The sequence below is a fragment of the Podarcis erhardii genome, assembly GCF_964252035.2.
Source record: "Podarcis erhardii genome assembly, chromosome: 1".
Classification (NCBI taxonomy): Eukaryota; Metazoa; Chordata; class Lepidosauria; order Squamata; family Lacertidae; genus Podarcis; species Podarcis erhardii.
The window spans coordinates 84203824-84217907 of NC_138497.1; the positions used below are offsets into that span (position 1 = coordinate 84203824).

At 42.7% G+C, this 14084-nt stretch overlaps 2 protein-coding genes across 2 annotated transcripts; both read right to left on the reverse strand.

Annotated features, from left to right (window-relative positions):
- Positions 1 to 1070: 1070 nt before the first annotated feature.
- Positions 1071 to 2005, reverse strand: LOC309350973 (olfactory receptor 5G3-like; the record flags this gene model as incomplete). Its single annotated transcript, XM_081878293.1, has 1 exon — positions 1071 to 2005. The coding sequence occupies one exon, from the start codon at positions 2003 to 2005 to the stop codon at positions 1073 to 1075; it is 933 nt and encodes a 310-aa protein (XP_081734419.1). The 3' UTR covers positions 1071 to 1072.
- A 3976-nt stretch (positions 2006 to 5981) lies between these two features.
- LOC309331212 (olfactory receptor 5G9-like) lies at positions 5982 to 6956 on the reverse strand (the record flags this gene model as incomplete). The annotated part of the gene is made up of 1 exon (XM_081843302.1): positions 5982 to 6956. The coding sequence occupies one exon, from the start codon at positions 6954 to 6956 to the stop codon at positions 5982 to 5984; it is 975 nt and encodes a 324-aa protein (XP_081699428.1).
- Positions 6957 to 14084: the final 7128 nt, after the last annotated feature.

The window sequence follows — 14084 nt, forward strand, 5'->3', positions numbered from 1 at the left end:
GACCGCCAGATGTTTTTGGACTACAAATCCCATCACCCCTAGCTATCAGGACCAGTGGCCAGGGATGATGGGAACTGTGGTCCAAAAACAGCTGGAAACCCGAATCTAGACATTTGCTCCAGTGTGGTTGATATTCTTTTAACAAATAGCTGTCACTGGACAGAGGGCAAGCAAGATCAGAATCACAGTAGAGGGAGCTTTAAGCCTTTACCCCATCATGGTCCCCATGAGAATCTCCCCTCTGCACCACAAATGTTCTTTGTTCTCTTCCCCCACCCTAGCTTTTTGTTAAAGAAAAATCAACCACACCAGGGAAATAATCATGTGACAAAATTAATGTCATGTTTGGTCCTTAAGGAGGGTTTGGCATGGAGGAGCAGCTAGGAAGCCTTGCTACTTCTTTGCCTCAAATTTAGTCCCAGTGCTGTTTTTACCAAGGAAGGTGGCCACCAGGCTTTTGCTATATTTAGTGTGTAGTCCCTGCCCCCTTAATGCTAGTGCAGAGCAAAAATTTCCATTCAAGGAAGATTGACCAAATCACATTGAATTTAGCATATTTCTCTGCTACTTAGACCAGGATCCATTAATCTATGTCCCTCATCTTATATTGCAATATTTATTTATCTGCTGCAAAATTCATTTTTAGAACTGTTAGCTATTTAGATATTAGCTTTTTAAACATTTAACACAGCAGTCCTGTACATGTCTACTCTGAAGTAAGACTTCCTGAGCCCAGGAGAGTGTGCACAGAATTACCACCTGGTTGAGTACTTCTCAGCTGCTGGTGGTGGCAAGATCTCTTATAGTAGAAGAATCTTCACCTTGCTCATTCCAGAGCAGAAGGTGCGTGGGAGATGTAGTCACCTTATTTTTTGTCCCATTGTTTCTATCCCTCCCACTTATATAAATGGGAGAGAAAATCACTATTCCACACTCTGGGCTGCGATAGTTATATGCTCTGCAAAGGCATTTTTCAGTTCTCTCCAAAGCACTTCCTTTCATGAATTCCCCAAACGCGAATGGATGGAAACATCAACTTTTCTTCAAAATAATAAAATAATAAAATTACATATTAGGAGAAATGTTTCATTCTAATCACCCTCTTGACTGCGTCTTTCACATCTTTGTTTCTTAGGCTGTAGATCAAGGGGTTTAACATGGGGATCAGCACAGTGTAGAACATGGAGACTGCTTTGTCTTCATCTTCTGAGGAGCCAGAGCTGGGCCGGACATAGATGAAGAAGAGGCTCCCAAAGAAAAGAGAGACAGCGGTGAGGTGGGAAAAGCAGGTAGAGAAAGCCTTGTGCCTCCCATCACTGGAGCGGATCCTCAAGGTGGCTGCAAGGATGTAGATGTAAGAGATGATGACAATAAAGCCACTGAGAGTTCCAAGGGTGAAGGAGAGACCCAAAAGCACCATCATGTTGAAACTTGTGTCAGAGCAGGAGAGCGATATGACTGCAGGGATGTCACAGAAGAAATGGTTGATTGTGGACTTGCAGAAAGTTAACTGGAAAGTTAAGCTGGTATGTGTTGTAGCATTTAGTAGCCCTGCGAGATAGGGTCCAACCATCAGCTGGGCACAAATTTTCCTGGACATGATGACTGTATAAAGAAGAGGCTTGGAAATAGCTACGTACCGATCGTAAGCCATGGCTGCCAAGATGAAAGCTTCAGTGGCCACAAAGAGACAAAACATAGCCATCTGTGCTGCACATCCAGGCAAGGTAATGCTTTTGCTTTTCATGACAAAACCCACCAACATCTTAGGGGTGACAACGGAAGAATAGCAGAGGTCCACGAAGGACAGTTGGCTGAGAAAGAAGTACATGGGGGTATGAAGTCGAGAATCGATCCTGATTAATAGGATCATCCCAAGATTCCCCACAATGGTGATGAGGTAGACTACAAGGAAGAATAGGAAAAGCAAGATTTTCAGCTCTGGTGAGTCAGTGAAGCCCAAAAGTATGAACTCATATATGGTGCTGTGATTTTTCCTTGACATGCCTTTTAGTTCTGTAGAGAATGTAGAGAAGAAAAGAAGCAATTTCTGAAATGACAGAGCATACATTGAACTATATATCACAGAAAACTGAATCTTTGAGTACCACTGGCTCTCATGCCTTCTATTGTTATTGGTGAAATTTTACCTTTGAGGGCATCTTCTGGATTCTGATTCAGCACTCAGTCTCAATGACTAGGCAAAGCTTGCATTTTTATAATCCTTTATCTTTTATGAAGTCAATAAATAATATTTTCTTATTATTGCCAGCTGCTTAGTTGCATGCAAGAAATACGTAAAATAACTTCTGACCTCCACCTGACGATGACCCTCAGTGATATATGGATTCCCTCCTTCTGACATAATGCAATGTACAGTGGTACCTCAGGTTACATACGCTTCAGGTTACATACGTTTCAGGTTACAGACTCCGCTAACCCAGAAATAGTACCTCAGGTTAAGATCTTTGCTTCAGGATGAGAACAGAAATTGTGCTCCGGCGGCGCGGCAACAGCCGGAGGCCCCATTAGCTAAAGTGGTGCTTCAGGTTAAGAACAGTTTCAGGTTAAGAATGGACCTCCAGAACGAATTAAGTAGTTAACCTGAGGTACCACTGTACAGTATAAACCAGAAATTGCTAAGAGAGCCTACCCACGTCCTGATGGCTTTGCAGCAGTTTTAATCCCTCATCCATCTTTTACTTCTTCAGCTGAAATCTTGCACCTTGTTCCTGCTTGTATCACTGAAGCAGTATCTACAGGAGAATATAACCAATGACTTGCCCAAAAGGGATGCCTCGTTCTGGGAATTTGTAATATGGTATCTGAAGGATTTGAAAACTGAAGTGGCAATTCCAATTAGCTGTTCTTGCATTTCTGCCTGGAATCAGTCACCACAGTGGCCCCAGGTAGAAATAGTAATAATAAAACAAATGACAAGAACAAATATAGTAGATATGTATAATTCAGCATTCATGCATATATAATTCAGCAAAAGTAAGGTACATAACAATCAAGTGAAATAATGTATGCTTCCACTATAGGGTTACTGATTTGCCTCAGATGAGGCATCAGTCTGGCATGAATATATCTGCCTCAGATATTTTGAGCATTGCAGGCACTGCTGAAATTTGAGACCCCACAGTCTACCACTTGGGCTGGACACTGCTGCTTGAAAGCACGGGCGGAGGAAGAGGAGTGCGGGGGGAGCGCACCGTCCCTGGCAGCGTGATCCCGGTGGGGTGCCACTGCGGCTACCTCCCCGCCCACACTGGGCACCACGCCCCTGCACTGCCCCCCCGCTCTTCGCCCCCTGGTCCCAGAGCATGAAGCTCCGCCACTGCTTGAAAGTGTCCTGCTCAGTGCTTTCAAGTGTCTTCAGCCACAGCTTCTCTGCTAAAAAAATGTCCCCCTGCCCAAACAGGTTTTGTTTACAAAAAATGACTATTGCAGCTAGTTGCCAAATGCATTGAGTGTGCAATAGAGCTCTCTAAACTTTTCATGTTGGTAACACCATTAGACATGCATCATTTCTGGACACAGTAATTCAGTTTTACTAGCAAACTAGAGGTTCAACTAACCCCTTTCCAGCCCCAGGAGGAGAGCGGGGAGCATTCGTGTGACACACCCACAAACTGCGGCCGACATGCTAATGTGTCACAACACACAGTTTGGAAAGCTCTGCTGTACAATGTATAGTTTACCTCTCAGTGGAAAGGTTTTTGAAGACCATTCCTTAATGAGGCCCCAACTTGGTTCAGGCTCTGATACTAATTAATTATGGGGTGAAGTGAGCTGAGAAATGATTCTGCTCTTTTTCAGGAACTCTTCACTCACTTCACCTGTTTCACAGACAATTACCTGGTGATCTAAGATCAAAAGTTGTGGATAAATCTATAGGGAGCATTGCTGAAAGGCAAAGATGGGCAAACACCCACCAGCCAGATTCTTGGCTTTCATGACAGAGGCACAAGGCTGGCTCAAGGTTTGGATCCTTCCTTGGCAGAATGCCCTCTGGTTGTCTTCTTCCTCTGCTGGTGTCTCCTAGAAGGCTAACCTGTTGGCCACAATGGACTAGTGTCTGGTACCAATGCGATGATGAGGATCAGGAAAGTGGATCTGACTCACCATTTAAATTTCCCACAATGCCCTGGAGCAATGGTAGTTCAGTGGTACTGTGGGAAATTTAAATGTTGGCTCAGACCTGGCCACCTGGTGTTCAGGGCTCTGCTGGGTCCCTGCCTGAGGATACTGCATATTGATGCTAGGCCTGCAAAGATCCATAATTGAGACAGCCGTTTTCCCCAGTCATGTATTCTGCCTCAGTTCCTGCCAGTCAAGTTGGCTTCCTGCAGTTATTGGAGCAAAATGTACTAAGTTCTAAACCAGATGTGTTATGCTTTTAGGAAGTCCATCATAATTAACAGCAGGAACTGGGGCCTCTGACTATAGCATGTAGGGAGGTTTAACCATTTCCTTCCCATTGTGTGTCTAACAAAAATCCCTTATATGCCTCAGAAGAATGTCCCTATGGGAGCCATTGGGGTGTTCCTTGGGCTAATAGCAATGTGGTCGGGAAAATGATTTGCATTTTAAGCAGCAGTTAGAGACTACAGCTATACATATGTTTTTAAAAGAATCTTAAATTAAGATTTTTTTACCATCTTTCCTATGGAAATAGAAATGGAAAGAAGAAGAAGTCCCAGCAAAAGAAGAATGGATACAAAAATTTATGGAATATGCAGAAATGGCAAAACTTGCTGGAAAAAGAAGAAATCAAGATAACAAACTTTTTATTAAAAAAAAGGAAATGGTTTTTGAATATTTACAAACAAACTGTAAACAGATAAGAACACTGGCAGGATTATTGTAATAACCTGCAGATTTATAAGAGTATATATTTGAAGTAGCAAATGAGCAAATGAAGTTAATTTGGATATCCAGAAAACATTAAAAATAAATTCGACAAACTGCAGAAAGAGGGGGAAGGAAGTCAAATTTTGAAATGTTAAAATGACTGTAAAATTATTGAAATGTACAAAACTGAAAATCATAAATAAAATATATAAATAAATAAATTTAGATTTTAAAAAAATTATTCCTTGAACTTGATGCATTTCTATTCTTACTATCCATACCAATATTCAACCTTAAAACATATCAATAAAATGCACACACAAAAACACATCTTGTTAATTAAGGTTGCAGTCCTACTCTTGCATGTATACTTTACTGAAATCTGTGATGATGTGAAATTTAGCAATGCAAAATTGAAAGATACATCAGTGCCAGGGAGTAAAGTTCATCCAAAATATTCTGTAACTTAAGCACATTAGATATAGAATCATAGGAACAAAGGCAGCTTCCTTATATCACCTCAGATTATCACTCTGTCTTGCTCACAGTAGCTCTCTGGGTTTCCAGAACGGAAATCCCCAGGCTTACCTAGAAATGCCAGGGATTGAAATGGGACCATGCTCTTACACTGAGCTGTGATCATAATCTTTATCCCAATAAATTAAGGAACAAAAAGCAAGTACAGTGGTACCTCGGGTTACATACGCTTCAGGTTACAGACTCCGCTAACCCAGAAATAGTGCTTCAGGTTAAGAACTTTGCTTCAGGATGAGAACAGAAATCGTGCTCTGGTGGCGTGGCGGCAGCAGGAGGCCCCATTAGCTAAAGTGGTGCTTCAGGTTAAGAACAGTTTCAGGTTAAGAACGGACCTCCGGAATGAATTGAGTACTTAACCCGAGGTACCACTGTATTCCTGAAGATGCTAGACTTTAGCATCTTCTCTTCTAAAAGATAGCCCAGATAACAAAACACAGTGCTGTAATGAGTCTCTTTAAGATAAAATCTTAAAACATTGTGCTGTGTGGAAACAATATTCTCTGTGAAATCCAGAAAGGACCCATTCTTTTAGTTACTTGAGATTTATTAACCATCAAGGAAAGAAAGCCAACACAATGCATGCCTTTTTATTGCATAGGAAGGTTTTTCCCTCTGGCCAGTCGCCTCACTGCATCTTTCACTTCTTTGTTTCTGAAGCTGTAGATCAGAGGGTTCAGCATGGGGATCATAACTGTGTAGAACATAGAGACCATCTTGTCCTCATCAGCTGAAGACATAGAGCTGGGACGCACATATATAAAGAAGAGTGTCCCATAAAAGATAGACACTACTGTGAGATGGGTTGAGCAGGTGGAAAAAGCTTTGCGCCTGCCCTTGTTGGAGCGTATTCTCAGGATGGCCGTGAGGATGTAGATATAAGAGACAATGATAAATGACGTACTCACAATGCCAAAGGTACACGATAGACCGAAAAGCACCCCCTTGTTGAGTCTGGTATCTGAACAGGAGAGGGATATGACTGCAGGGATGTCACAGAAGAAATGGTTGATCGTATTGGTGTGACAGAAGGTGAGTTGAAAAGTTAAGGTTGTGTGTGTTGTGGCATTCAGTACTCCTAAAAGGTAGGGGGCAATGATCAGCTGGGTGCAAACTCTGCGTGTCATGATTACTGTATAAAGAAGTGGATTGGAAATGGCCATATATCGGTCGTATGCCATTGCTGCCAAGAGGAAACACTCAGTGGCTAAAAAGAGCCCAAAAAACCACATCTGTAGAGCACAGCCAGTCAATGAGATAGCTTTTCTTTTCATGACCAAATCCATCAGCATCTTGGGAGTGACGACAGTTGAGTAGCAGAGGTCTACAAAGGATAAGTTGCTAAGGAAGAAGTACATGGGGGTGTGGAGTTGCAAGCTAATCCTGATTAAAATGATCATCCCAAGGTTGCCAAGCAGGGTGATAAGGTATACGACTAGGAAAAAAGTGAAAAGAGGGAATTGAAGTTTTGAAGAGTCTGTGAATCCCGAAAAAATGAATTCATGTATTGTGGTATGATTTTCCACAGCCACTTCCTCCTGCACTGCGGTGGAAAACAACAACATTGTATTATGTGGATCTCTCGCCTCTTCCCATTGTATTATCAGGACTCCCCTTTTCATTAATTAATTAATTACTACCACTACTACTACTACTACTACTACTACTACTATTAACTGGAGGAGGAAAACCTATTGCTCCTTGGACTTCTATCAGCCCCAGCCAGTGTGCCAAGTGGTGAGGTGATTATGGTGACTGGAGATTTGGAGGGCCACAAGTTGTGCACATCCCTGTTGCAAACAATGCAAGCTGCATGATTTTAGAGCTGCATTTGGAGGGTGGTTTTAATACTAGTGTAAGAGAAGTATTTGTGCTTGCATGGCAATTCCCACCCCCTCCCACAGATGAAGTAAATAAAGACACCAGACACCAGAATTTAGGTTAATGGGCGAAAATGGCCACAACTTTATTGATTACAGGAAAGAGTGGTATTGGCTTTAGGCATTGGCCCTAACAGACTATCTGGTCTAACCGGGAAGGGTTAAGCACCAACAGGGGGAGCCCCCAAGATGCACATCCCTAGGCGCTCCCCAAGGGGTTACCGCTCGGGAGCGCGCTTTAGGCCCTAGCCTCCGTAGGTTTCGGACGAGGCGACGCCCCCCGGAGTCCTTTAACGAACTACCCTTCAAGATTTGGGGAAGGTGATGGCGCTCCTCCCCTCCAACTTCATTTGCATAACAATACCCCTGCCAATGCCTACCACCAAAACCGAGGAGTTGTGACGTTTTGCTACAAGGTAGGCGAAAAAACCAAGTGGCTTTTAAAATACAGCCAATTAGCCAAATGGAAAAACTCCTACCAGGCCCCTTGCGGTGACCAGCCGAAGCCCATAGCAAAGTCCGAATGACAACCCAAAGGGCGGGTGGGTGGGAAAACCGCAGCTGCTGTAAGGAAAGAAAGGGGCGAGCCAGGGCTGCCCTGACCTTAAATGCCCTTTGTTAACCCCGCCCCTACCGCCAGCTGATTGGCTGGCGCTGTGGGTAATGAATAATAATCGGAGTGGGGAATCCCTGAGTCACACGGGGCTGGAGCCAGCCCCGCGAGAATGTAGACGGGGGCGTGAGCCCGCAACCCCCCTCCTTAGGTCGGGAGTGGCTTTGTGTAAAAAGAAAGAAAGTGACACCAGCAGCATATTGGGGAAAATGTTGAAATGTTAAAGCTGAGGGGTTAGTTTCACCTTAAAGTACCTTTCTAGTACATGCAACAGACTCATTCTGCTTTCCATGCTAGGACAGCTAGCATTTTGAACTGCTTAATAGGTATATGCAGTGTGATGTCCTCCCTGGTATTTGAACAACAGCACAGTCTTTTGTTTAAGGGCCCAACTATATGTGATACTAAAGGTATCACTATGTTTCATGCATTATTTTTAAAGGCAAAATTGCAGCTGCAGAGCTAAGAAAGGAGGAAAGGAAGGTGAAGACCACAGTGTGTGGAGTTACCCCTTTCTTCCCACATTGTAGTCTTTGACAAGCTTCCCACCTCTCCCAATGAAGCTGCTATTAGCCCTGCTGGAGGATGACTAATATGTTGGAGAAAATTCCATTGCCCTTCTTCAAAGGATCTCTTTCTTATGCCTGTTTATGAAGAAAACATTTTCACTCATAAACCATTTGCTTGGTTAACTCAAAATTAGCCCTGGACTTCTTTTTGTTTGAGTTAGTTGTAGACAAGGGTTCAGCATCATGAATCATGCTTTCAGTATCAGTGGCTGCTACTAAACAAATATTTAAAAAATGGTTTGTTTCAATGACTCTTTGGGGAGAGTGTAAACATGGTCTGATAGGTAGCTGCTGGGTTCCTAGAGAGGGAATCTTGACAGAGAAAGAAGTTTGCATTTGTATCCTCATAGAGAATTACCCTCCTGTGTTTATAATCTGGTTGACCTGGCGCATCTTAGCCGAATGGGAAGAGCAGAGAGGAAAGAGAGGCCAGAAGGGTGAAAAGATCTTTCCCTTTTCTTCTCATCTGACTTGGCAAGAATGAAAGGATCCCTGGAACAGGCAATGTTTAGGAAGTGCAATCTGGCCAAAGCCTAATTTGAAAACTAAAATCTAGAAATACTTTTTAACCTACCCATTCTCTTATGACCTTCAAACACTTTCTCCTCTTGCAATTCTTGTCTCTGGTTTGTCCTGTGCATCAAGTTGAACCTCCACTATTTACTCCACTCACCACCACAGGAGCAGCTTTCAATGATGAGATGAAAAGATGGCTGAATATCATTACGATGCCTACAAATTCTTATGTATCGCAGAACTACTTGTTGTGTGCAGCTTAGTATTTCTGAAACTGCTGTTCAGAAGGGACTTCCTATTCTGAGATATTGAAATTGGGGATTTTGTTCTCTGGAAGGATCAGATATCAGGTGGGAATTGCAATTATCTTAATGGCTCTCTGTAGAAGAAGTCAATTCCACTGCAAATGTCCTTACAAAGCAAAAACAATACTGTACCTACATTCTAAGCACACAGTGCCAGCACAAATACAGTGGTACCTAAGGTTAAGTACTTAATTTGTTCTGGAGGTCCGTACTTAACCTGAAACTGTTCTTAACCTGAAGCACCACTTTAGCTCATGGGGCCTCCTGCTGCTGCCGCGCCGCTGTCACACGATTTCTGTTCTCATCCTGAAGCAAAGTTCTTAACTTGAAGCACTATTTCTGGGTTAGCGGAGTCTGTAACCTGAATTGTATGTAACCTGAAGCGTATGTAACCCGAGGTACCACTGTAGTATAAAAAGCAGATCTAGACTACAATCCAGTAGAGAGCATAGTACACTTAAGCCCACTGATATAATAAGAATGTAAGACGTCTGTGCTGGATCAGACCAAAGATCCACTCTGTCCAGCCTCCTGTTCTCACAGTGGCCAACCAGAGGGCTATGTAAAGCCCATAAGCAAGACATGCGTCCATAGCCATCTCTCTGCTTGTGTAAGTAGAAGTGTGACTTCTATTGCTGGATTATGGTGCTGCAACCTAGGCTTCCAGATACAGGTCCATTTCACTGTATGGGACAAAGTCATCCAGTGGCTGTAGCATCTGCCACTCTCCAAAGCTGTTGTCCCCTGAAGATGCTCTACACCCTGCAGGAGCAAAAACCCAGATTCCCTTTACCTCCTTGGAAAAATAGTTGGGGTAAATTTTCATCAGAAAAACTGTCAGAGGTGAAAGGTTACAGATAGGTAGCCGTGTTGGTCTGCCATAGTCAAAACAAAACAAATTCCTTCCAGTAGCACCTTAAAGACCAACTAAGTCAGTTCTTGGTATGAGCTTTCGTGTGCATGCACACTTCTTCAGAGGTGAAAGGGTTAGGCAAGTCCCACCCCCCAAAGTTGTCTTCCACTGCCCACTGAATCCTCTGCCTCTGCATTTGATTATCAAAGAAAATATGGGAAGAAACCTAAGTTAGATTAAAATTTAATGTATATGCCAACAATAAAGGCACAAAACAGAAACCACAATACGTTACACATAATGTAAACATCAATGAGCATTTCGTCACAACATATCAGCAATTTCATTTCCCATATATAATGAGTTAAAGAAAATGTTTAAAAACACTTTTGTTAAAAAACCAGAAGTCTTTTTACTGGGTATAGTAGGTGAAGAGATACCAAAAAATGATTAAAGACTGTTCACGTATGCAACAACAGCAGCAAGAATCCCTTTAGCCCCCAAATGTAAACAACAAGTACCAACAAAAGAAGAGTGGCAGATGAAAATGATGGACTTTGCGGAACTGGTGAAGCTGACGGGAAAAATCTGAAACCAGCACGATCAAGTATTCCAAAAAGACTGGAGTAAATTTATACAACATTTGAAAGACCATTGTAAGCAATTAACACTAGTAGGGTTGCCTGAAGACTTGTAAGGAGAATTTCTTTTACCTTTCTACATTTATTTAAACTTTGAGGTATTTTGTAGTGAGTTTTATTAGAATTGGAAAATATATAAAGTGCTGTGATATAAAGGTTACTTTTGAAAGCCAAGAGGTGGGAGGGAAGGAAGTCAACAGGCTCTAAAGAGCCAAAGAAGGAAAGTGGATAATAACCTGAAGGAGTGTCTCCACCCCCATCGTTTTGCCCGGATGCTGAGGTCCAGCGCCGAGGGCCTTCTGGCGGTTCCCTCATTGCGAGAAGCAAAGCTACAGGGAACCAGGCAGAGGGCCTTCTCGGTAGTGGCGCCCGCCCTGTGTAACTCCCTCCCATCAGATATCAAAGAGATAAACAACTACCTGACATTCAGAAGACATCTTAAGGCAGCCCTGTTCAGGAAAGTTTTTAATGTGTGACATCTTAGTGTATTTTTGGTCTTTGTGGAAGCCCCCCAGAGTGGCTGGGGAGGCCCAGCCAGATGGGCGGGGTACAAATAAATTGTTGCTGTTGTTGTTGTTGTTGTTGTTGTTGTTGTTATTATTATTATTATTATTATTAGATTACATAATGATGTGATGACATAAATGGAAAATTAATAAAATATTTTTTTAAAAAAACCATACCAGCAATTTCAGTAGCAATTACTTTCACAACATAGTGCATTTCACTACTGTTTCAACAGCAATGTGTACATAAAACAATCAATCCCCAAATTCAGCAAACATTAAAATGTAGACATTCAAAAGTGCTCTCAACAAAATCAGCCTAATCATGGGAATTTCCAAACTGATTGGTTTGTTAGCCCCTCTCACAATTACATTGACTCTCCTCATCTCTCATCTCCATGAGACCCCGGAGAGACCCTGCCTGCTAAAGCGGACAGTCTTGGACCATTTGGAGAAATATTCTGATCAGCTGCCTACATTCCTGTTGTGTAGAATATGGATGCTATCTTGAGTTCTACTGATGAGGTGGTATGAAAGAACAGGAACATGAAATTTAAAGTTGTTCACAAGCAGTTCCTTGAAACTACTAGACCAAGTTAGTCACAAGGAGCTCAAAACCCATTGCGATGGGACCAAGTTGTGACAAACTTTAGCAGAATTGGGGGTTTCATATAAACCATGGGTGGGGAACTAGATCGAGTCAGCAGGTTGGATCCCTCATCCCCTCAGCCCTGTGGACCCAGATGGCTGGGTTGTCAGGTGACTGGCATCTGTTGATGTTCAATCTGCTCTAAACATTTGTGAAGTTTCCTCTTAGACCTCATTGCTCTATACATTTAAAGCAGTACCATACCACTTTAACAAGTCATGGCTTCCACAAAAAATCCTGGAAACTGCAGTTTGTTAAGGATGCTGAGAGTTCTTAGGAGACCCCCTATTCCTCTCTCAGAGCTATGATCAAAGTTCCATGGGAGTAAGGATAAGATTGTTAAACCACTCTGCTATGGTTTGGGGAAGCAGACAGGAGCCTTTAGCCCAGAGACCAAATTCTTTCAGTCTGGCTCCTGAGACTCTCTCCAGGATGCACCCTTTCTCCCCTGGGCTTCACCCTGTTCCACATGTGCCCTTCTCAAATGCTTTTGTCTTGATGGAATGCATCCTTGAAGTATGATAATGCCTCTTGCTTGCCTGTATAATGTATAGCGAGATATGCACTGTCTCTGACTTTTGCATTGCTGGATAATACAGCTCACTATATAAAGGTCATCCTGTCGACTTTTCCTTTAAGCCCTGCCCACCATTGGCAGATGGACTCCAGAAGGTTGCCCACAGGGAAATGTAGTTGTTGAGCTGAAAAGTGTTGCCCACCCCTGATTTAGGAACACAAGCCAGCTTCCTAAACTGCCTTTTTCCTTACGCGTCCTGGTTTCTAGCCAACAGTTTTTCATGAAGCTCTCAGTGCCTTTCAAATTCTTTCAGTGCCACGTAAATCAATCGCCCCAAAGCTTGTTCTAATCTTAAATCACCACTTCTTGAATGTTTAAACCAGATTGTAGCCCCATAACATTATAACAGACTCATTTCCTCATCCTGATCTAACTATTAAGCACATGTAACATGCTACCTTCCTGCTATAAATTCTGGTTTATCTCTTATCTAATTGCAAGCCCTAGATGAGGAACCTTGAAAATCATTGTTTTAGCACCTCAAAACCTCATGGGCTTTGTTTATATTCCTAAAAACCTCCCACTCTTCCTTTTACCTTATAAATTTAATTGAAGAGAGTAACAGAATACATGTCATCAACTGAGTTATCTTAGCTCCAACTCTTGCCATATTCTGCCAGGCTGGCCTGGCCAATGGTCAGGGGTAATGGGAGCTGCAAACCAGTAACAATAGGAGGTCACAACGTTGGCTACCTATGATTCATTCTTTCTTTTACATAACTGAATCTATGCTCCCCCCCCCCCATTCTGTAGAAAGCCCTTCCCCTTGATCAGCCGCTTCACAGAATCTTTCACCTCTTTGTTCCTCAAGCTGTAGATCAAAGGGTTCAGAATGGGGATCATCATAGTGTAGAACACAAAGACCATCTTGTCCACATCAACTGATGAGCTGGAACCAGAACTGGGACACACATATATGAAGAAGCATGTCCCATAAAAGATTGACACAACCGTGAGGTGCGTTGAGCAAGGAGAGAAAGCTTTGCGTCTGCCCTGTTTGAAGCCATGGTGACTCCCTAAGGGAACTGATAACCTGACCTTGCTGGCTGTTTTTGAGCTGATTCTTCTTGCAAACCAGGGTGCTGCATGTGACAGGTGGAAACTGTGCTGATAGTCAGGGGTAGTATTACAAGGGACTGACTGGAAACCATGCAAGCAGGAAATGATCCCACACAGATGAACCAGGTGAAAAGTCTAGGCAAGTACATCTCATACTGGAAAGCTACAAGTGGCAGGATTGGGTAAGAATCTCTTCATAATCTGATGCCGCAGGGTGCTAACCACTATATCCTGCACTTTTCTTCCCACAAGAGGAAGCTAACCTAGCCTAGCATCTCTATAACACCCCATAGGCCCTTCTGCAGATCCCTCAAGAACATATCACAGAGCTCAAGGGAAGTAGGCACTTCATCATGTATGAAGAGGTGAGGCAGTGAGTTTATTTATTTAATTCATGAATTTATAGGGCACACATTCATAAAACAACATAACAAGGTGGAATACAACATGTAAAAGCAAGGTTAACAAAGATATCCATTTAAAAGCATTATTTAAAACATCAATAAATACTGATCGGATTATAAA